The 26,759-nt window shown below is 42.7% G+C and overlaps 2 protein-coding genes across 3 annotated transcripts in view; both read left to right on the forward strand.

Moving 5' to 3' along the window:
• The window catches only part of LOC129695600 (zinc finger and BTB domain-containing protein 5), a 413,756-nt gene that overhangs the window by 301,737 nt on the left and 85,260 nt on the right, over positions 1–26,759 (forward strand). The window lies entirely within an intron of this gene.
• fbxo10 (F-box protein 10) overlaps positions 1–26,759 on the forward strand; it is a 64,044-nt gene that overhangs the window by 27,985 nt on the left and 9,300 nt on the right. For both annotated transcript variants that reach the window (XM_055632698.1, XM_055632696.1), the window contains 6 exons: positions 437–586; positions 1,755–1,891; positions 3,308–3,378; positions 13,860–14,012; positions 16,350–16,625; positions 21,322–21,632. In XM_055632698.1, coding sequence (XP_055488673.1) covers positions 437–586; positions 1,755–1,891; positions 3,308–3,378; positions 13,860–14,012; positions 16,350–16,625; positions 21,322–21,632 — 1,098 coding nt within the window. The remainder of the gene's footprint in view (positions 1–436; positions 587–1,754; positions 1,892–3,307; positions 3,379–13,859; positions 14,013–16,349; positions 16,626–21,321; positions 21,633–26,759) is intronic.

Raw genomic sequence — 26,759 nt, forward strand, 5'->3', positions numbered from 1 at the left:
TTGGCTGGAGAGATGGTTTTGAGGAGGATCTTGGAGGTTGCAAGGTTGGAGGAAGAGAATGTGAGAGTTTAAGAGATGACAATGGAAGATGCAACAGCCCGAATTGTGAAGGAAGAGTTTAGGATGTTGGAATAGGAGGAACAGGAGTTCTCATAGGATTGTAAGACTGAAAATGGTTTGGATATTTCATGATAAAGATGATACTTTCCGTAGTGCAGCACAACAAGACACTGATTGACACTCAAAACCACCGTCTTTTGGCTCGACAGTGAGAATGGTATATAGCCAAGTTTGACCATTTGTGCTACATTTTTATAAAATTAATAGATTAATCACAGAGTGCAGTTAATAGCTTGTTAAAGTTATAATTTGTGTGTATATTAATCAAACGTGTTCAGATCGATGGTTAGCTAATAATCCTGCTTTTTACCCTTAGATTATAATGATAAAGAATGAAATTAGTCATTGCAAAGCATCAGGAATCTTTTTACGACTGGAGGCAGGTGGATTAATCGCGGACAACAATATCCATTCCAATTCAGAGGCTGGCATTGATATCCGAAAAGGGGCCAACCCTTTGATATTGGTAATAAACACTTGGTTTTGCGTGACTGTTTGGTTCCACTGTTTTTTGTTACTTGAATCAATTTTAATAGTGTTTGATCATAAACAGAATGTTGGATGACATTGGATTGCAGGCATTTCCAATTCTAATTTTGAAGAATATTTGGAAGAATACTGGATAATTAAGGCTTATAGACCTTAAAGGTCTTGTTAGCATTCTTTTACAATTAATGTGAAAAACATTTGCTTGCTTTGGATATCGAATATACAGTCCAGGTAGATCCATTCTCAAGAGTCAAGAGTATTTAATGGAACTATGAAATTCTTGCAACAGTATTACAGTAATACACATAGATAAGATATATAATTTTTAAAAATCAATCAATTAATAATCCCAATACTGGTGCAAAAGAAAAGAAGTGCCCAGTGCAACCCAAGACAGCCCATAGTTCAAAGTTAAGGTTAGTATTGTGTCGTGTTCAAGAACCTGATGATTGTTGGGAACAACCTAATCGTGAATTTGGTGTTTACGTTTTCAGACTCTGATGCCTTCTTTCTGTTGTTAGAAGTGAAATGCTAATGTGGCCAGGATGCTATGGGACTTTGAAGCTGGCTGCCTATTTGAGGCAGAGCCTCCTTTGATGGTTCCATTATTGTTTGTCTGATGCATGTCCGAAATGTGCTCCAACCTCATAATGACAGCAGGACTTTCAATGATTATGCATGAACATTTAATCATCAAATTATTGGAGACCCTCATCAGATATATGTGTAGGAAAGAACTGCAGATGGTGGTTTAAATCGAAGGTAGACACAAATTGCTGGAGTAACTCAGCGGGACAGGCAGCATCTCTGGAGAGAAGGAAGAAGTGTCTTTACCCAAAACGTCACCCATTCCTTCTCTCCAGAGATGCTGCCTGCCCTGCTGCATTACTCCAGCATTTTGTGTCTACCCTCACCAGATATTTTGCAATAGCCTAAAATGGAGTCTGTATTTCGTGAAGAAACAACGCAATAAGATAGAAGTTAGACAAAAATGCTGGAGAAACTCAGCGGGTGAGGCAGCATCTATGGAGCGAAGGAAATAGGCAACGTTTCGGGTCGAGACCCTTCTTCATAAGATAGAAGTGATGCTTTTCAAGTAACGCTAATAATTTGGTGTTTTCTCCCTTTTTTGACTTGCTGTCCAGTGCAACCAGATACACAGTGGTCATCGGTCTGGGATTGTCGTGCTTGGGAATGGAAAAGGCATCATTCGTAGCAATCGTATTTATGGAAATAAAGAGGCTGGGATCTACATTTTATATAATGGAAACCCAGTGGTAAGGTGAGTGTTCCAATAAAGTGTCTTTCAATTTATTCTTGGTCATTGTGTGATTTCTTGGGTCTGTGTAATATCTGAGTAAATGTTACAGATACTTGTTTAATCTGGTCTTTTAAGCAAATTTATAGTATTTGCAAATATTCTTTTGTTGCTTAGGACCTGGTGTACACTTAAGCAAAGCCATGTTTCCTTGTGAATAATTACTGAACCAACAGATCGCAAGTTGCATTACCTCTGTTTTCCATATATCATGAATAGTTAAATGTAATCTGCACAGGATGTGTTCTTGTTTTCTTTACACCTACTGTTCAAGTGTCAGTGAGAATTAAAAAAACATTGTGCATTGAGGCCTGTGGCAAAGTCTGCAAGTCTTGATGTCAGCCACTCCAATGAATTCTGCTGAAATGTGTTTTAAAGCATTCTGGGAAAGATGCAGTGGAATTTTCCAAGCTGAGTTCTGACCTGAGTATTTATTTTCAACAGTTAACATTTAATTACAACTTGAGCTAATAACACATTACTAATTGCCATATTGGTGATAATGATAACCATGAATTCTGTCATAAGGAATCTCCTTCAAGCAAGGTAATGTGAAGAAGATAATGACTGTATTCTGGAAATTCAAGCAGATAATATATTTGTTCAATACATATGTCCAGCAGCCAGGGGTTGGGGATGAAGCACTTCATTGTCTGGGATGGATGATTAATAAATGGATGCATATTTCTTCACTCACTCACTCGCTCGGTGTCTTTCAAATGCATAAATGTCTAGGAGAAAGACCCAAGAACAAACATCTAAAGGAGGAAGTAGAAGGGTCTTATGCTGGAATCCAGGGGTATATCAGTGGTCATTATGCAGGTTAGGTAGAAGATTTCCTCTTTCATCTCCACCCACAAATAAAGTAACACTTGGGTTTTGACTTGGGTGTAGTATTGTCAGGTGTACTGAGGTACAGTGAAAACCTTTGCTTTGCATGCTATTCAATCAAATCAGTTAATACTATACATACATACAATCAAAATAAATTCAAGTACAATAGGTAGAGCAAAGGGAAATATACCGAATGCAGAATATAGTTCTCAGCATTACAGCACACCAGTTCCAAAGTCTGTAATGAGTTGGAGAATTGGATAGTACCCTAGCTTATGGAAGGATCATTCAGAGGCCTGATAATATAGGAAGAAGCTATTCCTGAGTCTGGTGGTGAGCACTTTCAAGCTTCTGTAACTTCTGTCTCACAGGAGCAGGATGAAGAAATGGCTAGGGTGGGACAAGTCTTTGATTATGCTGGCTGCATTTCCAAGGCAGTGTAGATGTGTTCAGTGGTGTGGAGAGGGATCTGCATGATGGGCTAGGCTACATCCACAAACTCTCTGCAACTTTCTAATCCTGTGTTGATCATGTCTCCCTTTACAGTGGAAATCACATATATCAAGGACTTGCTGCAGGTGTTGCAGTGAATGAAAATGGAAGGGGCCAAATATTAGGTCAGTATGGAGCTTAACAACTTGAAAAATATTGGTAATTTTAACCAAATGTAAATATTTAAATAAAGCATCCTGAAATTATGCTTATTTTGAATGGCAGATGGAGAGAAATTATTTCCATTAGTGAAGGAATCAAGTTGAGGGTTGGCAAAAGAGGCAAAAATGAGGGAAAAACATTTTTCAAGTGTGAATGGAATATAGTGCTAGGGATGGCTGTGGCATACATAGATAGACACACAATGCTGGAGTAACTCAGCATGACAGGCATCATCTGTAGATTAACCCTGTAGATTAATTCATGCCTTTTATAATCTTCACTACACAAATATCCATGTCACCCTTTACATGGTATTACGGTACTACACAAAGACTCTCTCTTAAGTGAGATGCCAGCAGTGACTGGCTGTTGAAATGCTCCTGTGTATTTGATGAATAAAGTTGGACTTTATCATGAATGTGTTTTTATTTATCGAGCCACCAATAAATAGCATCTCTGGACAGAAGTAATGAGTGATGTTTCGGGTCGAGATCCTTCTTCAGTCTTGACCTAAAAGGTCACCCATCCCTTCTCTCCAGAGATGCTGCCTCTGAGCCACATGTGAATGGAATGTGCTGATAGGGATGGCAGTGGCATACATGCAGTTGTAGTGTTCAAAGAGAAGCTTGGTTACTGATAGAATAGAATTTGGGAATGACATCCAAGGTCTAGGGCAGTGCTTCTTAAACTATTTCAGTGTCATTCACCCTTGTCTTTATCACAACATTTCATTCACCTTAGACTATATTTTCTGATGTTTTTTTTAGTAAATTTCATCTTATTCTCCCTTGCCTATAATTTTATATATAATTTATTTTGTCACAAGAGCAAAAAACATAAATTAACTAATTTCTTAATTTATTTTATTCAACTTTTTGAACATCCTAAAAATATGTAAGGAAAACTAGGAGTGAAAAAAAAAGTTTAATTACCACTGGAGTTGGAAAATCATTCTGTTAGAATGATTAAAAAAAAACATTCCAATGTAAACACTGGGCTTCAGCCCCATCCTACCCTTTTGGGCTTTGATTACTGCAGTTTTTTTCTTGGAAAACTAGCTCAAAAAACCATGGAGTATGTGATTTAATATATTAGCATCCAACTAATATCTATATTACTAAAAGTCTGATCTTGACCACTTCCTGTTGTTCTGTATATTGATTTTAGAAAAAGCGCTGCCACATATGGCTGTGATTTTTTGCCATCTTACTCGGAGTCCCCCTCCGCTGCGCAGGACAAGAGGATTTTTCCCATCGATAAAAAATAAAAGAGTTATTAGTGTTTAAAAAATGTTGAGATTCTCTCTCCTGAAGGCCACGCCCCTTCCTGAGGGACAATAAAACCCGGAGGTGTTGAGTGCCTCAGTCAGTCTCTGCAAGATGGGGGAGCGAGTGGGTTACGTCTCTGAGTCTGAGCTGTGAATAACACTGAACACATGTCTACTAAACTGTGAGTGTGGTTTTACTGTCCTTGAGTGTCCTTAATGTGGTTTGAAAATGTGGTTGGTTTGAAATAAAGCCCAGCAAATGGTTGGTGGTTGGTTTGAAATAAAGCACAGCAAATGGTTGGTGGTGGTTGGTTTGATATAAAGCCCAGCAAATGGTTGGTGGTCGTTGGTTTGAAATGACAAATGATTAAAAGTCTAAACTTGACAACTTCCTGTTTGCACTGTATATTGATTCTAGATAAAACGCTACAATTTACGGCTGTGATTTTGGCCATCTTACTCAGTCCCCCTCCACTCACCAGGTGCAGAGGATTCTTCCCACATGCACTTGAATTCGGTGGCCATCCACCCTGCTTGAAGTGGTTGGAAACTGCACTTTAATTCGGTGGCCTTGCACCCTGCTTGAAGTGGTAGGAAACTGCACTTGAGTTTGGTGGCCTTGCACCCTGCTTGAAGTGGTAGGAAACTGCACTTGTAATTTGGTGGCCTTCCACACTGCTTGAAGTGGTCGGAAACTGCACGTGAATTTGTTGGCCTTGCACTAGGTATGTTACAAAACCTACCTGAATCGTGGCTGAGCATCTGCCCCACCCCTTGTGTGTGATTTTGGAGCTGTTTGGAGGGGGCGTTTAAAACCCGATTTTTACTAGGCTGTTCCAATCGCAGATGTTCAGCCTAGTAAATCATTAACGGAGAATCGCTGCAAGACCCCCGGTCCCAAAAGCTATTATTAGTTTTATAGGCCTCGAATAGTAGATATAATAAATTTAAAAGCTCTCGTTCAGTTCGCAAGCTTTCGCAGCCCCAGGGTTTTATAAAGCAAACAATTAAAGGTATGTACCTTATTTTTACATTAAATGGGGCATGTATATAACCCTATAATTATAATTTTCTATAGCGAGTAGCTCATTTTGGGCTTTTTATATCCCGCAGTATTTTTCTCGGCATTTGAGGGCACAAATCCAGCGCGATTTGAACGTTCTAAACCTGCGCGTTCACAGAAACCCACTAGAAAACCGATTTAAATGGGCATTTATTTACAGCAATTGAACACTAAATTCCTTCCATTTGGCCTATAAATTAATGTAAATTAGATATAAAAATCATGTTATATTGTGAATTATTTGTGAATAATCTTTGGACACTTAGGCTATTTAAAAATGTTAATCTTTCCTTAAGAAATGTGCTTTTGACTATCCAAGATCACAGCCTTTTTTGTAATGCCCATTGAAAATCAATAGGGAACAAGATGCTAATTTCCGAGTATGAAAATGGTCATAACTTTTTTAATACTTGAGATATGAAAGTGAATTTGGTGTCAAATTAAACTTATTGTTATGCTTTATCTGATGGGATAAATTGCAGACTTGATTTTTTAAATCTCAAAATTTTGTAACATTGCTACTTGCACCCTGCTTAAATTGGTAGGAAACTGCATTTGAATTTGGTGGCCTTGCACCCTGCTTGAAATGGAATTTCAAGGAATAGCCGTGAGTCAACTGCCAGCCCACCAGCCGTGAGTGAGCTGCCAGCACATTGGGCTTGGGGACTGAGCTGCCACCCCAAAAATCCATTTGGCCCACAATGTCCATACTAGCCCTCTGGAAAACCAGTCCCTTCAGCCCACAACACCCATACTAGCGCTCTAGAAAGCCCCCCCCCCCCCCAATGGCTGCAAATATTAGAATTGGTGGAGAGGTGGAATAGTGCGCTGGGGGACCAGCCCTCCCGTGTGAACATCAACGGTCTAGTAACTTTCTATAACTCTCACCAACGAAAGCTCACAATACAGGTGCACAACCTTTTATCCGAAAGCCTTGGGACCAGACACTTGTCGGATTTCGGACATTTTCGGATTTCCGAATGGAAGATTTTTAGCGTAGATTAGGTAGGTAGCGCAGGCGGCTTGAAAAGTCTGGAGCAGCTGCCTCCGCCCCGGAGACCGGGAGAATCATTGCATAAATGTTAGTCAGTTAGTTTGGAGGGATTTTATGTGGTGGTGGTGGTGTAGGGGTGAAGGGGGAAACTTTAATTCTTAGTCCCCTACCTACCTGGTCGGCGACTCCCAACCTCGCGGAGCTGGGGGCTCCGTCCGGCCGCGGGCGGCGCCGGTTGTAGCTCCGACCCCGGCAACTCTACCCCTGGCTGCGAGGTGCTCCAAATCCAGCGCGGCCCGCGGCGGGACGTCCCAGCTCCGAGAATGTCGGGAGTCGGCGGCGTCGCAGCGCTGGGATACCAGCGGGGAGCGAGCAATGCCTTACCGGGTCGCCGTGCGGCAAGCTCCGGAGCGCTGTGGCCGCCTTCTTCCAACATTCGCGGAGCGTCGCTGGATCTGGAGCCGCGGAGCTGGGGGCTCCGTCCGGCCGCGGGCAGCGCCGGTTGGAGCTCCGACCCCGGCAACTCTACCCCTGGCTGCGCGGCTCCAAATCCAGCGACGCTCCGCGATGTTGTGTGTCGGCGGCCACAGCGCGCCGGAGCTTGCCGCACGGCGACCCGGTAAGGCATTGCCCGCTCCGCGGTGGTATCCCAGCGCTGCGATGCCGCCGACTCCCGACATTCGCGGAGCTGGGGCGTCCGGCCGCGGGCCGCGCTGGATTTGGAGCGCCTCGCAGCCAGGGGTAGAGTTGCCGGGGTCGGAGCTACCACCGGCGCCGCCCGCTGCCCCACCGGCCACAGCGCTGCGGAGCTTACTGCACGGCGACCCGGTAAGGCATTGACCGCTCCCCGCCTCTCCGACCAGGTAGGGGACTAAGAATTAAAGTTTACCCCTTCACCCCCCTTCACATAAAAGCCCTCCAAACTAACTGACTAACATTTAAGCAATGATTTACAGATGTTTAAGCGTCTCCCGGTCTCCAGGGAGGAGGCAGCCGCTACAGTAGTACAGACCTGGGTTGACCGTGGGTCGTTTTGGGTCAGGTTTGGCGCCAAACGCGAGCTTTGGTGCGCAGACGACATCTGGAAAAAATGGCCGGTTTTCGGAGCTTTTCGGTTTCTGGAACACCGGATAAAAGGTTGTGCACCTGTACTACCAAATATCAACTTGCCATGTTTGGTAAATTTCTCTCCAGAAGCTGGCTCTTCCAAATCCAGGTATATTTTAAAAGTTGAGCATGTGTACTGACATGAATGTTCAAAACATAATCACAGCTTTGTCTGTTGCTCAGTTCTGAATATCTGGCGCCCTCCCTCGCAACTAGGAGTAACAAAAAAAATAAGAATAGAATTAGAATTTTTCTAGTTTACATAAAGTAAAGTTAGTAAACAACTGTCTTAGAACTTAGAATTAGATTCTTAGAAACAATGTTTTCTTATTGTGTATGTTTCCCAAAATATATGACAAACAGTATATTTCTACACTTACATGTATGTTTATTATCATCTATGACTAGGATGTTCCTGTACTCCTGTGACAAGCTTCTCAAACCGAGATTCAATTTCCTTCTCCAAAGCAACCCGCATTACCGAATCAACACACCTCTTCTTGAGTCCTGTTCTTTTCACTTTCTTTCAAAAATGAACTACTTCCTTCTGCACACTTTTCCTCTAGAGCTGGTTTCTTTAGGTACTGCAACAAAGACATAGTGTCTTAATTTGCAAGCAAAACAAAAAATCAGCTAATTCGAGTATATGAGCTGAACGAGTTCTACTGCAGGTTCGATAAACAGAAACTTTACCCTGGTACCCCCTCCCCATCTCCCTAACCAACACTTCACACCTACTTCAAGCCTGACTCCAGTCTGCAAAGACTGGGCCCTTTCCCACCCACCCCTCTCCAATCACCACTTACACCAAACACCCACTTACAGCCTGACTGCAATAGAAAAAAATATATAAATATCTGAATAAATTAAGCCATTCACCCTTCATTCACCCCTCTAGTTTCATTCACCCCAAAATAATTTCCATTCACCCTTGGGTGACCCATTCATCAGTTTAAGAAGCACTGGTCTAGGGTGAAGGCAATTTAAAGTTCAGCTACTAGTGACGGAGCAAATGAAATTAGGAATAGAAGTAGTTAGAATCCAAGAAGCAAAGTGATACTGAAAAGCTGATATAAATTGAGGTATCAATTTATCAAATCCGAGTGGTGGCGCCATCGAGTGTGGCAGCCTCGCCAGCAGCTGTCTGTCCTTTCATTCTTATTTTTATTTTAGTCTGTCTAAAAGTTTGTTTTTGGAGGTCTTTTAGTCATTTTTATGTGGGGGGTGGGGGGGCTGAGAAAGGGCAAGAAAGCGCGAAACACAGTCGACCAAATCGCGGAGACCATTTCTATTGAAGTGCTCGGTGTGTCTACGATCACCGACAAGCCGAGGATTTCGCTGCATGTCTCGAACGTCAATCTACAGTTCCAGTCATTCATTCGTGCATCTGACATCGGCACCTTTTTATCCACCCTCAAATGGTGAGGCAGAGCGGCTCGTCTTGTGTTTTCAAGCAGGCCATGAAATGTGCTGTAGGAATTGAAAAGAAATCAAAACAATTGACATTGCGCGGTTTCTTACAGCAATATCGAACCATTCCAAACTGCACTACCAGTCGAACTCCAGCAGACATGATGCTTGGACGTCAAGTGCACTCTCCCCTATCAGTTTTGAACCCGACCCATAACTCTTATACGGAGCGCACTCGGCCAACAAAGTTGAACAAGTCCAAATTCGACATTAGCGACATATATAACCACAATTATATGGCCAAGCAAAGCAAATGGTGCACTGACAAGATCATGGCTCACATTGGAACCCAAATGTGCACTGTCCAAGGACAAGAAAGCCAGTGCAAACGGCATAATGACCAATTATGAAGCCTTGTTCCTCCAGCGAAGACTGCACAGAACCTGACCAGAACCAAGCAGTCGGACACCGCGGTGCCGAATCGTGTGGATACTGGAGTGCCTGACTTTGACGAAGTTCCGCCAGACGAACTCCCCGCCGATCTGCCTGTGGTCCATCGTCGATCGACACGTTGCAATCGTGGTATTCCCCCAAGGTGACTCATTCAGGAATAGAGACCCTCAAACTGGAAAGGGGGAGTGTGTTATTTGGTGGACTGTGAGGTGGGAGGACCCGTTGCTCCTCCCGTGCAGCAGGTGGCGCTACACAGGACAAAGAGAGATGTTTTGTATATAGTTTTTTCCTGTCTGTAGTGTATAAGCAAAGATCCTAGAGGAGCAAGATAGACCACTCCTCGAAAAACGCGTAGTATGACGTGTGTGATCGTCGACGCCATTTTTCGAGGCATTTATTGGGCTTCCCCCACACTGTCATGGCGTCCTTATCTAAATTTCATCTCACTGCTCTGCTATCAAGTATTCTAATCGTAAATCTAAACGATCCGACCTGTCATTCTTTAGGTTCCCCAATAAAAAAGAAAGGTGAGAAAATATTTTTATTATTTTCAGTCGATATTCTGTCGTGAAAATGTTATTTTCTGTTCTCCCATCAACGGCCATTGGGAAACTGGGTTTGTCGGTACATTAGAAAGTTATTAGACTTATTTTTAATAGTTCTTTACTTACCATAATAATAAAGACAATTTTAACACTTCTGTACGTTTTTGGTTTTGTTCTTGTAAGGGATTGGTCTCCACAATATGGCCCGCGGACACATCAGGTCCAGTGACCAGGAGATTTTTCGAGCTCAGATTCGAGTCCGAGAATGGGCGGCTGTTACCCATTATATTCCTCGAATTGTCAAGACATCACAAGCAAAGATCACAAGCCCGCCGTGAAGAAGGGTGCAATCAAATATTATATAACTCTGCTCTATCATCTTTGGGTGCAATGGTGGGTCGGGGGGTTCGGTGGCGGCGGCCGCAATCAAAGATACGAGAGGAACTCTGCTCTATAATCTTTGGTCGGAATGGGACGGCTGCGCGTTATAAAGTGCTATTGTTCCACTCTCCCTCTCCCTCTTCTCCCTCCCCTCCCCCCTTTCCCCCTCCCCCTCCCTCTCCCCCTTCTCCCTCTCCCCCTTCTCCCTCTCCCCCTTCTCCCTCTCTTCTCTCGATCTCTCTCTCCCCTCCTCTCGCTCTCTCGCTCCCTCCCTCTCTCTCTCTCCCACTGGCACTATCCCCCCCCTCTTCCCTCCCTCCCTCCTTCCCTCTCTCCCTCCCTCCCTTCCATCTCTCCCTCCCTTACCTCTTCGTGAGAGTTGGCAGCTCTGCTATGCCTTGGGTCCAAAAGAGGATAGAAAGAAAATACTTAATGGTCTTTGTAAGAAGATTTTAATAAGCTCTTCTACATTTAAGGTAAATTGACATATTAGAGGCAAAACGCATTTTCAAAATACAGGTCTCTCCACACAACTGAAAACAATTGCATTTAAGTGATATATCATCTATTGTTCAGGCAAGTAGCACTAGGTTACAATAAACTTCCTACATATTCCAGGAATGCATCTCATAAAAATGGGAGAGGCTTAAATGCATTGTAAAATCATAAATCCATGTTGACTTGGACTAATCCTTTTACTGCTATCCAAATGCCCCATTATTACATCTTTAATAATTGACTCCAGCATCTTTCACACCACCAAAGTCAGGCTAACTGGTCTGTAATTCCCCGTTTTCTCTCTCGCTCCTTTCTTGAAAAGTGGGATAGCATTAGCTATCCTCCAATCCACAGGAACTGATCATAAATCTATTGATCGTTGGAAAATAATAGAAACATAGAAATTAGGTGCAGGAGTAGGCCATTCGGCCCTTCGAGCCTGCACCGCCATTCAATATGATCATGGCTGATCATCCAACTCAGTATCTCGTACCTGCCTTCTTTCCATACCCTCTGAACCCCTTAGCCACAAGGGCCACATCTAACTCCCTCTTAAATATAGCCAATGAACTGGCCTCGACTACCCTCTGCGGCAGAGAGTTCCAGAGATTCACCACTCTCTGTGTGAAAAAGGTTCTTCTCATCTCGGTTTTAAAGGATTTCCCCCTTATCCTTAAGCTGTGACCCCTTGTCCTGGACTTCCCCAACATCGGGAGCAATCTTCCTGCATCTAGCCTGTCCAACCCCTTAAGAATTTTGTAAGTTTCTATAAGATCCCCTCTCAATCTCCTAAATTCTAGAGAGTATAAACCAAGTCTATCCAGTCTTTCTTCATAAGACAGTCCTGACATCCCAGGAATCAGTCTGGTGAACCTTCTCTGCACTCCCTCTATGGCAATAATGTCCTTCCTCAGATTTGGAGACCAAAACTATACGCAATACTCCAGGTGTGGGCTCACCAAGACCCTGTACAACTGCAGTAGAATCTCCCTGCTCCTATACTCAAATCCTTTTGCTATGAAAGCTAACATACCATTCGCTTTCTTCACTGCCTGCTGCACCTGCATGCCTGCTTTCAATGACTGGTGTACCATGACACCCAGGTCTCGCTGCATCTCCCCTTTTCCTAGTCGGCCGCCATTTAGATAATAGTCTGTTTTCCTGTTTTTTTGCCACCAAAATGGATAACCTCACATTTATCCACATTATACTGCATCTGCCAAACATTTGCCCACTCACCCAGCCTATCCAAGTCACCTTGCAGTCTCCTAGCATCCTCCTCACAGCTAACACTGCCCCCCAGCTTAGTGTCATCCGCAAACTTGGAGATATTGCCTTCAATTCCCTCATCCAGATCATTAATATATATTGTAAATAGCTGGGGTCCCAGCACTGAGCCTTGCGGTACCCCACTAGTCACTGCCTGCCGAATGAAGAACTCAACCATATTATGGTCACTCTTGCCCAAGGGGGGCACGTACAACAAGAAGCTAACTAACCCTTCCTCATTACTCAATACCCAGTCTAAAATAGCGTGCTCTCTCGTTGGTTCCTCTACATGTTAATCATATGTATAAATATATATGTATGTGTATATATGCATGTATGTGTATATATGCATGTATATGTATATGTGTGTATATGTATGTATATATATGTTTATATGTGTGTATGTATGCATATAAATGTAACCATATGTATGCGTGTATTTGTATGTGTGCATATGTATGTGTATACGTATGTATGTTGTATGTGTGTATATATGTATGTATATATATGTGTGTATAAATATATATATATGCATATATATATTATTACTATATAATTATATATATAATTGCCTTTATGGTTTATGTATATCATCTTACAAGACAAATAAATTAATAGTGATTATTTAAATCAAAGTTGCTTCTGATCCATGAGAATAAACTTAATTATCTCTAACTTGCCTCTCACACACAGACACACATTCATATAAATATATAAAATATGTATACATTAAATTTAATTTTGTGCAGTGTGTGTTAAAGCAATACAATGCAAGGGAAACTACGCAAAGGAGGGGGCTGTTCCCGCTACAAGATACTCGAGGATCTTTGCTTTGGATGAAAGATTATAGCGGAGCTCTATAATCTTTGCTTTGGATCACAGCGGGTGGAATACCGGAAGTCGCGTGTCGCATTGAAAAATGGCGGCCGTGACGTTCCGTCACGTACTACACGCCAGTCCATTGGATTTCGAAGGAGTGGTCTATCTTGCTCCTCTAGGATCTTTGGTATAAGTGTGCAGCCATTTTGAGTTGTCGTGCAGCATCTCTGGAGAGAAGGAATGGGTGGCGTTTCGGGTTGAGATCCTTCTTCACACTGAAGAAGGGTATTGATCTGAAACCTCACCCATTCCTTCTCTCCAGAGATGCTGCCTGTCTCACTGCATTACTCCAGCACTTTGTGTCTATCTTTGCTGTATAGCAGTAACTGTAGTTCCTTCCTATGTATTTTGATATACATCTTGAGTATCATCCCATCCCTAATTTGGTTTTATATGCAGTTAAATTTGCTGATGCAATACTAATTTATGCTGAGATTCAATCCCTACTGCTAGAGATGGATGTAAACAGTTAATGCTTATTGTCCTTTACCAAACAATGATTTCTGAAGGATGGTTTATCATTTATTTCAACCAGTCTTATAATTCTTGTAATTTTATGTATTTTCCTTCAATTTTAGAAAATATTATACGTGAAAATCATTGGGGGGGTGCAGATATACGACGAGGAGGAGATCCCATTCTGAGAAACAATCTCATCTGCTATGGTTATTCAGACGGCGTTGTCATTGGTGAACGAGGGAAAGGATTGATAGAAGGAAACAACATTTATGGTAACGAGTGTACCGGGTTGTATTTCAACACATGATTTTTTTTGTAGCCTGTACAATCAACTGTAAACTAGGATTACATTGGTTTTATTGTTAGTTTTTTAAAAATTATTGAAATTAGATGTCCTGTTCAATTAATGATAGGCTCAAAGCTATGAATTTCTTTCCCTAACCCTTCTATCTCCTAAGCTGCTCCTTGCAATCTGTGTCTCTGATCAAGCTTTGGTCACCAGTCAAGTTTACGGAATGCAAAGCAGAGCTCTATTCAGAAACAGTCATTTTGGCTCAAATAGGTAACGTGTCAATTTTCCTTACAAGAGCTATCTGTACATTCTTACAATGTAGAGGGAGGTAACATTGCCTATCAAGTTTGACTCGCAGACCAAGCCCATGACCCACTAAGTAATTGTGTTTCTCCCAGAGTAATTTTTCTTCCATACTGCATGGATATGCTGGGAGTACAGGGGCATGGATCATGTGTCGGCAGATGAAATTAGTTTATCTTGGCATTTTGTTCAGCACAGATATTGTAGGCCAAAGGACCTGTTTCTCTGCTGCATTTTCTAAGTTCTAAAGAGCAAAGGAGCTTAATACCTTATTTTAGATTAGCTTAGAGATACAGCACGGAAACAGGCCCATTGACCCACTGACTGCACCGACCAGCGATCCCTGCACATTAACACTGCAATTTTATCAAGCCAATTAGCTTACAAACCTGTATTTCTTTAGAGTGTGGGAGGAAACCGGAGATCCTGGAGAAAACCCACGCAGGTCACGGGAAGAACGTACAAACTCCGTACAGACAGCACCAGTAGTCAGGATCGAACGCGGGTCTCTGGCGCTGTAAGGCAGCGTTTTTACCACTGCGCCTCCGTGCACCTTCTGTGCTGTAAGATTTTGTTATGTGGGGGATATTCCAGCTGTTGCCCTGTGATGGGCAAAATGCATCTTCTCTCCTGTCTCCTATTTGGTAACATCAACAGCTAGTTCAAGAACAACTTGATGCAGCAGCTGGTGGAGCTGCTGTTTCACGGCACCAGATACTTGGGTTCGATGCTGACCTCAGGTGCTGTCTGTGTGGAGTTTGCACATTCTCCCTGTGACTGCATAGGTTTCCTCTGGGTGCTCCAGATTCCTCCCACATCCCAGACATGCGGGTTTGTAGGGTAATTGGCTTCTGTAAAACGGCCCCTGGTGTGCAGCGAATGAATGAGAAAGTCGCACAACGCAAACCTAGTGCAAACTGGTGATCGATGGTCAGTGTGGATTTGCTGGGCCGAAGGGCCTGTTTCCATCCTGTATCTCTAAAATAAATAAAATAAACTAGAGGAAAAATAAACTACTGGAGAATCTCAGAGTCGGGCAGTATCTGTCGAGAGAATGGATGTGATGTTTCGGGTTGGGTCCTTATTCAGACCCAAGTCCTGCTGAGTTCCTCCAGCAATTTACTTTTTGCTCAGGACTCCGGCAACTGCAGTTTCCTGTGTTTCAAGTTAATCTTGTGTTTCTTTTATCACTTTACAAATTAATAGGCTGCTTATCACATCATCTTCTGCCATTACACTGCTTTTATGTACTGAAACTCAATAAATGTAATTAATTCCAGCAATTTAATGTAAACAAGCCAGTGCGTTCAGCTCAAAATCCATAGCTGCATCGCAGCTGCAAGGCGTGGTTTCTAAGTGAGTCAATTCTCTTACCAACTTCTTCAGGACAATATCAGAGTTGGAAATCAATCTCAATGATTAGCAGAGATTTTGTTCAGAGAATCATAGTGGATTAAACCTGAACATGTTTAAGCTAGTACGTCTAAATTATCTTTGATCAGCAAGTGCAATCATTGAAAGTGATTGTGTTTATATCTGTTTATTCTCTAGATTAATATGGCGGTTCTGATCTACCCATTACAGCAATGTTTTTAGTCCATAATTTTAATATGCCCTTTGAAGGATCCAGTATCATTAATGTCATAAGAATTCTGTGTCTCCTTTAATATCCGGTCAGACTTCAGTTGTCCTGTAAAGTTGCTGCTGTACTTAAAGTTGTTAAGGTTAAAATCCCTCCGCCCCACTCATGACAGCCACCAGAATCGTCTTGTGTTTACCCCGTTAGTATCAAGGCAGCTGATGCAGTAGAAGGGCAGTGGGAGGATTTGTGTGGATGCAAGTAAGGTCTGTCTCTGCAAACTTATTCACTGCTAGATGAAACACAGGAAAAAAATAATTCCTGCAGGAGACATAAAAGAAGGCATAAAATCCAAATTTTACAGCATTTTGAACAGTCATTCTGTATTTTCTTTGCCTGATAGGAATTTCATTTAATTCTTGTACATCTCTATAGGTAACAAAGGCTGTGGTGTGTGGGTTATGTCCTCTAGTCTCCCTCATATTGCCAATAACCAGATCAGCCGCAACAACATCTATGGAGTGGCCGTATTCTGTCGTAAAGATGACACAAACGACTACCTCAACAACCAGGGAGGCAATGAGAATTTCAATGACGAATGGGAGATCGTCAATTGGGAGAATGACTTTGACAGTGATGAGGAACGATACACATCGCACAAGCCAATCACTGTCGCACTCATTGAATTTAACAACATCAATCATAATGGCGGTAAGTGGATGACCAAAGGTACAGCAACCTGTGCAAATAGTTCCTGGAGAGATCTATGATCAACTGGTTTTGATGTTTGAATATTGGACATCACTTTCATCTCAATTGATCACAGAATTAGGTGGGATGGATTAATTTTTAAAATTGCATCATATTTTGGGTGATGGAGCACATATGTAAGTTAAAAGAAATAACTGTTATAAATCATCAAATAATTTGTTTGCATGGTTTTATTACAAGAAAGTGTTAGACTCTGGAAAGCCTTAGTATATGAAGTTGAGGGAAAATGCGTTAGACGGCTTTAATAGTAGGATAAATAAATATAGAGTACATGAGAGATGGGAATGCAAAGATATTTGAAATGAGGTTGGAGAAAGCTTACGTGGATTTTCAAGAAGCAGCAACAAGGAGAAGCAGGAAGAAGCACTGATTGGTTCAAGCCAGTGGGGGAGTTGAGTAAGTCACAGGGGACAAACAGTTTAAAACTGAGGAATTTGGTTTGTAAATTGGTAATTTAGGCAATTTATCAGTCAACGTAAGCAAGGCTGCTCTAGGGGAGCAGCAGTGAGGGAGCGGCCTTGTGAGTAAAGTGTGAGTCTTTGGCTCGAGAGTCTTTGGCGAGGAGGCTACGCAATACGCTGGAGAGGGAGAGACGAAAGAAGGAGATGTCAGGCAAGCTGATTCAGTGCGATGCTTGCAGTATGTGGGAGGTCAAGGACACCGCTGGTGCCTCTGGCTGCTACAAGTGTGAGAAATGCATCCAGGTACAGCTCCTGAAGGATCGTGTTGGGGAACTGGAGAAGCAAGTGGATGACCTCAGGTTCGTCTGAGAGGCTGAATCGTTCCTCGACGAGTCCTACAGCAAGATTGTTACACCTAAGGTACTGGAAGAGAGAAGGTGGGTGATGGTGAGAAAGGGAAGTAAACATGGAATGCACAGGTCCCCGGGTGTTGTACCTCTTGTGAACAGGTTCACCCACTTAGAAGCTGTTGGGACAGAAGACGTTGACGCACTGGCTTGCGAAGCAAAAGGGGCTGTTGAGCCAAAACCAAAGAGGCCAACATCAGGCAACGCAGTGGTGGTGGAGACTCCATTGTGAGAGGCACGGACAGGGGTTTCTGCAGCAACAGACGGGATTCAAGGATGGTGTGCTGCCTGCCGTGTGCCAGGATCCAGGATGTCACGAACAGAGTGCAGAATATCCTCAAGGGCGAAGGTGAACAGCCGGAAGTTGTAGTGCATGTTGGCACAAATGATGTCAGAAAGAAGGGGATGAATATTATGAAGCATGACTTTAGACAGCTCGGAAAAGTGCTGAAAAGCAGGACGTCCAGGGTGGTTATCTCCGGTTTGCTTCCAGTTCCTTGTGCTGGCGAGAGCAGGAACAGGGAGATACAGGACCTGAATGTGTGGCTGGGGAACTGGTGCAGGGGGCAGGGACTTAGATTCTTAGACCACTGGGATCTGTCTTGGAGTAAGGGGGAACTGTACAAAAGGGACGGATTGCACCTTAACAGGTGGGGGACTGGCATTCTGGCAGGCAGGTTTGCCACTGCGACACCGGTGGTTTTAAACTAAATAGGGGGGTGGGGATGGGGGGGGGGGGGGGGGGGGGTGTCAAATGGTATAGTCAAGGATGGAATTAAAGGGAAAGGGAGTAAAACGGATAGGAGAGTATGGCCGTGTAATAGGGATCGATGTGAATGGTGAGATGTGTAAGGGATTAAAAGTACTGTATTTGAATGTGCCAAGTATAAGAAGTAAAGTAGATGAGCTTGAGGCTCAGATAGAGGTTGGAAGATATGACATTGTGGGGATTACCGAGACGTGGTTGCAGGAGGATTGGATCTGGGAACTTGATATTCAGGGTTATACATCCTATAGAAAGGACAGCCAGGTGGGCAGAGGAGGGGGGGTAGCTCTTCTGGTGAGGAATGGAATTCAGTCTCTGACAAGGGAAGGCATAGGGACTGACGAGGTAGAGTCACTGTGGATTGAGTTGAGGAATTGCAAAGGCAAGACACTAATTGGTGTTATCTACAGACCCCCAAATAGTAGCCCGGATGTAGGGTGTAAGTTGCAGCAGGAGTTAAAACTGGCATGTAACAAAGGTAATGCCACTGTGGTGATGGGGGATCTCAATATGCAGGTAGACTGGGAAAATCAGATTGGTTCAGGACCCCAAGAAAGAGAGTTTGTAGAGTGCCTCCGGGATGGATTCTTAGAGCAGCTTGTAATGGAACCGACCAGAGAAAAGGCAATTCTGGATTTAGTGTTGTCCAATTAACCAAATTTGATGAGAACTCGAGGTAACGGAACCGCTTGGAGGTAGTGATCACAATATTAGTTTTAATCTGCAATTTGAGAAGGAGAAGGTTAAATCGGAAGTGTCAGTGATGCCGTTGAACAAAGGGGACTATGAAGGCATGATAGAGGAGCTGGCCAAAGTAGATTGGAAAGGGAAAGCAGGAATTACGGTGGAACAGCAATGGCAGGAATTTCTGGGCATAATCCGGAAGACGCAGGATCATTTCATTCCAAAAAGGAAGAAAGATTCTAAGGGGAGTAGGAGGCAACCGTGGCTAACAAGAGAAATTAGGGATAGAATAAAACTAAAAGAAAAGATGTATAACACAGCAAAGAGTAGCCGGAAGCCAGAGGATTGGGAAACTTTCATAGGACAACGGAAGGAAACAAAACGGGCAATACGGGCTGAAAAGATGAAGTACGAGGGGAAGCTGGCCAGGAATGTAAAGAAGGACAGTAAAAGCTTCTTTAGATATGTTAAGGGAAAAAGAGTAGCAAAGTCAAATGTGGGTCCCTTGAAGGCAGACACGGGGGGAAATTATTATGGGGAACAAGGAAATGGCAGGAGTTGAACAGGTACTTCGGATCTGTCTTCACTAAGGAAGACACAAACAATCTCCCAGAAGTACTGGAGGACAGAGGATCTAAGGGGTAGAGAAACTCAAAGAAATTTTCATTAGGAGAGAAGTAGTATTGGGTAGGCTAATGGGACTGAAGGATGATAAATCCCCTGGGCCTGATGGTCTGCATCCCAGGGTCCTCAGCGAGGTGGCTCTAGAAATAGTGGACGCATTGATGATCATTTTCCAATGTTCAATAGATTCAGGATCAAGCTCCTGTGGATTGCAGGATAGCTAATGTTATCCCACTTTTCAAGAAAGGAGCGAGAGAGAAAACAGAGAATTACACACCAGTTAGCCTGACTTTCAAAGATGCTGGAGTCAATTATTAAAGAGGTAATAATGGGGCATTTGGAGAGCAGTAAAATAATTAGTCCAAGTCAACATGGATTTATACCAATTTGTATAATATACACCAACTAATTTTCATCCATTCATAAAAATCAGTTCTGAATCATCTGCTCATGATAATTCCATAATTACTTCCTTAATTACTTGTGAATATTGTCCAGTGTAGGAAATGTGTTCAAGTTAGCTAAGGAAAATTGCACATGTGAAATTTAAAGGATTAGGGTTTAATTTCCATTTTTGGTGTGGTGCAAAGCAGTTGCCAGTGGATTTGCTGTCTAATATCCTGTTATCCTTGAGTGGGGCAGTTAGTGGACAGCATCACCTATTCCTTTTCTCCAGAGATGCTGCCTGAACCGCTGAGCTACTCCAACTTTTCATGACTATCTACATATTCAATAATGTGTTCATGGACATGCATTGTTGTCTGAGCCATTGTTTTTGAGTAGCCCACATCAAAGGTCATAGACAATAGGTGCAGGAGGAGGCCATTTGGCCCTTCGAGCAGGTCAAGTGATTAATTTCACTTTATATTGCTGTGGAATAATAACTTCTCCAACCATTAATTTGTAACAAAAGTATGTACTTTGGACTTTTGTTTTATTATCAGGTCATTCTTATTGAAAAATGAAATAGAAACCCAGACCAATTTACCAATGAGCTATAAATATTGAATTTATAGAAATTGGTAAAATGTTGTTGATTGAGGATGGCAAGTGATTTATATAAGGGCAAGTAAATGGTATTGAGGCTAACCAAATAACAAATTGGGCTCACTTGTCTTAATACCATACACCTGGTCCTTTGTGATTATTCCAAATTTAACAGCAAGCCCTTGTTGCCATATGAATATAGTGGTGGCTTTCTTGAACAATTCTTGGGGAAATGGCACACCCACAAATTGCTAGTTGCATGTCCAGTTATTCTTTTCCCTTGACCCTTTCCACCCATATCTGTCCCTCTGGATTTACATTTCACTTCTCCCCTTTTCCTTATCTGACTCCATTTTGTCTCCATTTTCACCTCCAGTCTTAGTCACCATCACACATTGGCCTCCCCCCCCCCCCCCCCCGGCTCACCTGTATCAACCTATCACTTGCCAGGCTTTTCCAGTTTTTCCACCACCTACACCATCAATCTGAAGGTTCCAGACCTGAAAGGTTGTGTGTTCATTTCCTTCCACATAAACTTTCTGACCTGCTGGGTTCCTTCAGGACTTTGTTCTTTGGTCAAGGTTTCAACATTTCCAGTGTCGTGTTTATAGTTATTCTTTGCTGTTTCAGTTTGTTCTTGTAACTAATATAACCTCATAAAGAAAAACTGCAGATGCTGCAAACCTGTTGTGTATTTTCAATGTTTGCTCTTTTTTTGTGTATAACGCAGTTCTACATGCGGACTCTTGTCCTTTTTTTCACATCAGCTGCTGGTCTCTACATAAAAAGCAGTGAGACACTCAACATTTCAGCCAACGCAGTCCATGCCAACCACGACAATGGGATTGCAGTTTATCAGAGCAGTCAATTCACCCACATCACAAACAACAGCATCACCTGCAACAGTGTAGGTGGAGTTCTTGTAGAAGCAGGATGTAAAGTTGAACTTCGGGGCAATGGTATCTATGACAACAACAGTCACGGTGTCACCTCAAAGGGAGAAGGTTCTGTCTTGGAGAATGACATTCTGGGAAACCATGGCTATGGGTTACAGCTACTCGAGAATGCAGATATGAAGGTGAGAGCTCCATTGTATTTCAAACTATCTTTATTGCTACATTAGGGCACAATCATTATTTTCTGTTCTAACATTTCCAGCTGCACATATAAAATTACATTTATATGGATTGTATATTACGTACAGATGCAATTTTTGGTCTTCAATGTAATCAAGAATATCCTTTCATTTTTATGCTTTTTTTACTTTGGTTGCATTGTATGTTTGTGTTTGAAGAGCCACAACTTTTTTGACTGCAATATATCAATTTTGCACAATGCCATAACTCAAACATAAATTTTTGGCTCATACTTGAAATTTTGGTGCATAAATTACTTCTGAAATGCAGACTTATATTATCCAGAAACAGGCCCCTTGATCCAAATAGTCAATGCCAAATAAATTGCTTACCTGAACTAGTCCCATTTGCCTGGGTTTGGTCCATATTTCCTCTAAATTATTCCTATTCTGTGCTTTCCAAATGTCTTAAATGTTATACTTACCTCTACCACTGTCTGGCAGCTTATTCCACATTTCCGCCACATTTCTTTTTCTCATCAGCTGCTGGTCTCACATAAAAATCAGTGAAAGAAAAGCAGTGAGACACTCAACGTTGTCCCTCTATGTGGGAAAGGTTTAGTTTGGAGATACAGCATGGAAACAGGCTCTTCTGCCCACCAACGATCACCCGTACACTAGCTCTGTCATTCCATTTACGCATCCTATACACTAGGAGAAATTTACAGAAACCAATTAGACTATAAGCCTGCGCATCTTTGGAATGTGGGAGGAAATCAGAGCACCTGGAGAAAACCTAGGTGTACCCACAGGTCACCTTTAAATCTTTCCCTACTCATCTTAAACCTATGGCCTTGTTTAATACTCTCCGCCTACTATGGGGGGAAAAGACTGTGACCATTTACATTATCTATATCTCTCATCATTTTATATAACTCTACAAGATTGTCCTTTAACCTTCTGCACTCCAGGCAAAATGCCCCCAGCTTATCTAGGTCTCTCTTTCTAACTCATGCTCTCCAGTCCTAGATTAGAAAACACCTTTGTGTATCTTTCCTGCACCATTTCCAGTTTAGTGACATCCTTCTTGCACCTGGACAACCGTAAGTGCACCCAATACACCGTGTGTTCTCACCGATAATAATGTGGCATCCTAAAGGGCCTGTCCCACTTAGGTGATTTTTTTCGGCGACTGCCGGCGACTGTCACAGTCGTAGCAGGTCGCTGGAAAAGCGGCGACTGGACCCCTCTACGACAACCTACCACCTGGATGTTACTAGGTGCTGCTAGAAAAGTCAAGAAGCTAATCATCCCATCGTGAAATGCAAGAGCGTGAGAGGAACACTGCACTGTCTATTTTTGTGGAGGCTGAAGTGGAAAGATCCACCAACCCTGTTTATAGACTGCCTCAACATATAGCAGCACCATGTTGTACAGTGCATTCAGAAAGTATTCAGACCCCTTCACTTTTTCCACATTTTGTTATGTTATAGCCTTATTCTAAAAAGGGTTAAATTCATTTTTTTAAATCATCAATCTACACACAATACCCCATAATAAAAAAGCAAAAACAGGTGTTTAGAATTTTTTGCAAAGTAATTAAAAATAAATAACTGTAATATCACATTTACATAAGTATTCAGACCCTTTACTCAGTACTTTGTTGAGGCACCTTTGGTAGCGTTTACAGCCTCAAGTCTTCTTGGGTATGACGCTACAAGCTTAGCACACCAGTATTTGGCTAATTTGTCCCATTCTTCTCTGCAGATCCTCTCAAACTCTGTCAGGTTGGATGGGGAGCATCGATGCACAGCTATTTTCAGGTCCCTCCAGAGATATTTGATCGGGTTCAAGTCCGGGCTCTGGCTGGGCCATTCAAGGACATTCACAGACTTGTCACAAAGCCACTCCTGCGTTATCTTGGCTGTGTGCTAAGGGTCGTTGTCCTGTTGGAAGGTGAACCTCCACCCCAGTCTGAGATCCAGAATGCTCTGGAGCAGATTTTTATCAAGGATCTCTCTGTACTTTGCTCCAATCATCTTTCCCTCGATCCTGACTAGTCTCCCAGTTCCTGCCACCACCATGCTTCACCATGGGTATGGTATTGGCCTGTTGATGAACGGTGCCTGGTTTCCTCCAGATGTGACGTTTGGCATTCTGGCCAAAGAGTTCAATCTTGGTTTCATCAGGCCAGAGAATCTTGTTTCTCATGCCTTTCGGCAAACTCCAAGCAGACTGTCATGTGCCTTTTACTGAGGAGTGGCTTCCGTCTGGCCACTCTACCATAAAGGCCTGATTGGTGGAGTGCTGCAGATATAGTTGCCCTTCTTGATGATTCTCCTATCTCCACAGAGGAACTCTGGAGCTCTGTCAGAGTGACCATTGGGTTCTTGGTCACCTCCCTGACCAAGTCTCTTCTCCCCCAATTGCTCAGTTTAGCCGGGTGGCCAGCTCTATAGAGAGTCTTGGTGGTTCCAAAGTTCTTCCATTTAAGAAAGGAAGGCCACTGTGCTCTTCGGGACCTGCAATGCTGCAGAAATTGTTTTATACCCTTCCCCAGATCTGTGTCTCGACACAATCCTGTCTCGGAGGTCTACGGACCATTCCTTCATCTTCATGGCTTGGTTTTTGCTCTGACTTGCACTGTCAACTGTGGGACCTTATATAGACAGGCGTGTGCCTTTCCAAATCATGTCCAATCAATTTAATTTTACCACTGGTGGTCTCCAAGAAACATCTCAAGGATAATCAATGGAAACAGGATGCACCCAAGCTCAATTTTGAGTGTCATTGCAAAGGGTCTAAATACTTATGTAAATGTGATATTTCAGTTATTTCTTTTTAACTACTTTGCAATAATACCTAAACACCTGTTTTCACTTCTTCATTCTGGTGTATTGTGTGTAGATTGATGATAAAAAAAAAGAATTTCATCCATTTTAAAATAAGGCTGTTACGTAACAAAATGTGGAAAAGATGAAAGGGTCTGAATGCACTGTATATCCCTTCCCACTCTTGTTCTATTGCCCTTATCTGGTTCAACTTGTCACCTTCCTTACTTATAAGATTCCAGGAACTACAGCCCCTTGTTGTGTTTCACATATCACCTTTCAGCCTCTGACTCTACTTTCAGCCTGTCCTCCCTCAACCTGGTTCCATCTGCACTCCTCGCCAGGTTTCACCAGCGTCTGTCTCCCTCCTGCTCATCTCTTTGTGCTGGTTATCCCCCATCTACACTTTCTATCCTGAATCACTGAATCCCCCTGCTTCTACAGATGCTGCCTGACCTGCTGAATAACTTGTGTAGGAAAGAAGTTCAGTTGCTGGTTTACACTGAAGAAAGACACAAAATACTGGAGTAACTCAGCGGGCCAGGCAGCATCTCTGGAGAAAAGGTATAGGTGACATTTCGAGACCCTTCTTCAGACTGAGAGTCAGGGGAGGGAAAATAGAGGTATGAAAAAGTACAGAACAAATTAGAGCCGGTATGAAAATTGATTTCTCCATAATTTCAAGTAACCCTTGCATTCCCTCCCTGTCCCTCCCTCACGCTAGTCATCTTGCTAGTTTCACTTTGTATCCCTTCATCATCACATTCACAAGTTATAGGAGTAGAATTAGGCCATTCGGCCCATCGTGGCTGATCTTTGTCTCCTAATCCCATTTTCCTGCTTTCTCCCCATAACCCTTGACACCTGTTCTAATCAAGAATTTGTCTATCTCTGCCTTAAAAGTATCCACTGACTTGGCCTCCACAGCCCCTTGTGGCAATGAATTCCACAGATTAGCTACCCTCTGACTAAATAAATTCCTCCTCACCTAGTTTCTAAAAGAGGGCCCTTTAATTCTGAGGCTATGGCCTCTGGTCCTAGACTCTCCCACCAGACACTCTCACCAGTGGAAACATCCTTTCCACATCCACTATGCCTTTCACTATTCTGTAAGTTTCAATGAGGTTCCCCCTCAACCTTCTAAACTCCAGCGAGTAGAGCCCCTGTGCTGTTAAAGGCCCATCATATGCTAACACACTCATTCCCGGAATCATTCTTGTAAACCTCCTCCGGTTATCACCTCTTCCACAGCCACAAATGGACCGTTGTGGCTCCTTAATTGAGTCATCGGTGCCTGCTCTGATTTGTTCTGTACCTTTTTATACAGTTTCCCTCTCCTGACTCAGTCTGAAGAACGGTCTCGACCCAAAACTTCACCTATTCCTTTTCTCCAGAGTTGCTCCCTGACCTGCTGAGTTCCTCCAGCATTTTGTGTCTATCTTCTGCTGAATAACTAGTTCTTTGCTTCAGATTCCAGCATCTGCAGTCTCTTGTTTTTCTAGTGTTACATTGTGTTGTTGAGTGGATTCATCCATCCTGAAGGAAAATTGCCCTCACCGCAACAGCTGCTATAAACAGCAAAACAAAAGGCACAGCTGTTTTTTTTTTAACTGGCAGCAGTTTTCGAAACCCATCCCTTCATTGACCCCACCATTGCTCACTGAGTAAATCCTCACATCTGGAAAGAACACTTGCATTCGGTGAACAGTGGAAATTGACAGTATCCTGAAATGCAATTGTGTGTAAGATTTGCTAGAGGGGTAGTTGTGAAACATACACCTGTTGATGGATGTTGAGAGTAATGAGATGACTGGATTCTTGGAGCTGAGATGGGGACTGAAACAAAGAAATGCCTCTTGCTTAACAATTTGCAGGGCAGACTCCAAATGCTATTGTAGGAGGTCCAACTGGTGATTTGTTTATCTGTAATAAAAGCTGTAACTAGGAGATCGAGTCAAGGGAGTTTCCCTAGGTCAATCATTACGGTCATTTATGTCACATTTTTTAACACCAGCGTTTGGGATGGATAACAACAAATTGATGAATAAAAACTATTTTCAAGTCAGTCATCTATGTATCTTTTTTAACTGCAGTGATCTGAGATTAAGCCTAGCTGCTAACGGTATTTGTGATGCAGAATGAAGGGAAATTATGCTGGAACCTGATCGACATTATTTAATGAAGTCTAGATAGTATTGTATGTTGTAAAAAAATAACAGCCATATAGATCAATGAAGAGAATCAGAATTACTTATGGTAGCCGAGGGAACAGTAGGACCCAGGAGACCTGGCTGTTCAT

This window comes from Leucoraja erinacea, chromosome 3 (genome assembly GCF_028641065.1).
Source record: "Leucoraja erinacea ecotype New England chromosome 3, Leri_hhj_1, whole genome shotgun sequence".
NCBI lineage: Eukaryota > Metazoa > Chordata > Chondrichthyes > Rajiformes > Rajidae > Leucoraja > Leucoraja erinaceus.